The 1,937-nt window shown below is 40.3% G+C and overlaps 1 protein-coding gene across 1 annotated transcript; it reads left to right on the top strand.

Annotated features, from left to right (window-relative positions):
• Nucleotides 1-244: 244 nt before the first annotated feature.
• LOC113771256 lies at nt 245-1,344 on the top strand. The gene is made up of 2 exons (XM_027315858.1): nt 245-661; nt 1,297-1,344. The coding sequence occupies exons 1-2, from the start codon at nt 245-247 to the stop codon at nt 1,342-1,344; spliced, it is 465 nt and encodes a 154-aa protein (XP_027171659.1).
• Nucleotides 1,345-1,937: the final 593 nt, after the last annotated feature.

The raw sequence follows: 1,937 nt of genomic DNA, 5'->3' as shown, positions 1-1,937 counted from the left end.
AGCGGAATCATTCAAGCACGTGACAAAGAAGGTGGTGGCGAATTTCTTAAAAAATCACATCATATGCCGATTTGGGGTGCCAGAAACATTGATTACAGACAATGCCAAGAATCTCAACAATGACATGGTGGACGGGCTATGCGAACAGTTCAAGACCAGACATCGTAATTCTGCCATCTATAGACCGCAGATGAACTGAGCTGTGGAGGCCGCAAACAAGAATTTGAAGAAGATCATTCGCAAGATGACTGAAAAGCATCGTGACTGGCATGAAAAGCTCCCTTATGCACTAATGGCATATCGGACTTCTATCCGAACATCAACTGGGGCAACACCCTACTCGCTTATGTATGGAATGGAAGCTGTGCTACCTGCCGAGGTCGAAATCCCTTCACTGCGTATTCTAATGGAGACCAAATTGGAAGAGGCAAATTGGATAAAACAGCGTCATGAACAACTATCTTTGATTGATGAAAAACGGCTTAATGCTATTTGTCACGGTCAATGTTACCAAAAACGCATGGCCCGGGCCTACAACAAGAAGGTCCATTTGCGTACATTTGATGAAGGCGACAAAGTGCTGAAACGGATTTTGCCAGTGCAAGATGAGGCCAAAGGCAAATTTGCTCCGAATTGGCAAGGGCTATTCATTGTTCAAAAGGTATTACCTGGCGAAGCACTTATTTTGACAGAGATGGATGGACAAACATTTTTCTCAACCTATCAACTCGGACATGTGCAAGAAATTCTTCATTTGATTATGCAAAACTTCTTTTAGAAATTCGTGCAAATGATGAAATGCAAGTCAGGCCATCTTCTTTTCCACTTGAAACATTCAATCCCTAGTCATCCCTTTTGAGATATCAGACTAATAATTTTCATTTGGCAACCCCTGAGGATTGCAAACCCCACACTGGGGCAAATTTATTGTGAAAGAGAGATGAAAAAGAGAAAAACCCCACACTGGGGCAAATTTAGTTTTCTAAAGAAAAATGCAAAAGTAAGGAAAATGCAATGAAAAATGCAAAGAGAGAAAATCCAATCAAACTGGAGCAAAGTTTTCCTCAGTTTTCTTTCAAAATTGGAGATGACTTCGAAATGGTGCAATCTCAGGTTATTTCACACTTTTCATTAAAAAATCTTTGCTTTCAAGCTTCAACTTTTCTTGAAGACACCCCACCTGACCTCATTACAAAAGCCCAAAGTCCTGGCTTTCGTCGTTTGCTGTATTTCTATTAGGAAGTTCGCTAATCAACTGGCAAGTGATGTCCATAATGCCTTCGCCTAACCTTATAGGGGAAGCGCATTTTACTGATACCAGCGATCTTCAACGCATATTCCTGAGTCGATTATGGTCGAGAGTTTCCTTTGTTCTATAGGTGAAAACCCGAAAGGGCACCTCAACAAAAAAAAAAAGAAGGAAAAAAGAAAAGAAAAACAGAACAAAACAAAAAGGGTGGGGGCAACCTTGGTGAAAACCCGAAAGGGCGCCAAGGTAGGGTTCTGCAACGAGCGAGCACGAGGAGGAACAGCTGGTGACTTGGTTCATTTGGATTTCTCTTCGTTCTGTAACATTTCTGTCAATATTGAATTCCGGAACAAAGATATCTAGAGATTCGAATGTGACATCTGTTGGCCAAAAGCTGTGTCTCACTTTGAATAGATATTCTTGTGCAAATACCTTCTTTTGAAGTTCATTTTTCCTCAATTATTTGTATTCATGACATTTTGTAGGTATTAAGCACCATTGGTTGTGTCTGCATTCTTTTGCATATTCATTTCTGCATGACATGTGAATTTATTTTACATACATCATTTTTTTAATCATCGGATTTTAATAAATGACAATCCCCGTGATTTGTGCAAAGCATACTTTGGATTCAGTCATCTTTTGGAAACGGTCGTGATTCAGCAGGGCCCGTTACACAGATCTCATA

This window comes from Coffea eugenioides, chromosome 5 (assembly GCF_003713205.1).
Source record: "Coffea eugenioides isolate CCC68of chromosome 5, Ceug_1.0, whole genome shotgun sequence".
In the NCBI taxonomy this organism is placed as follows: domain Eukaryota; kingdom Viridiplantae; phylum Streptophyta; class Magnoliopsida; order Gentianales; family Rubiaceae; genus Coffea; species Coffea eugenioides.
This window is presented reverse-complemented; position numbering and strand designations above follow the sequence as displayed.

Coding starts and splice junctions, on each gene's coding strand:
- LOC113771256 (XM_027315858.1), top strand. CDS start 245: ATGACTGAAAAGCATCGTGACTGGCATGAAAAGCTCCCTTATGCACTA. Junction 662..1,296: donor GGCTATTCATTGTTCAAAAG/GTATTACCTGGC, acceptor CTAACCTTATAG/GGGAAGCGCATTTTACTGAT.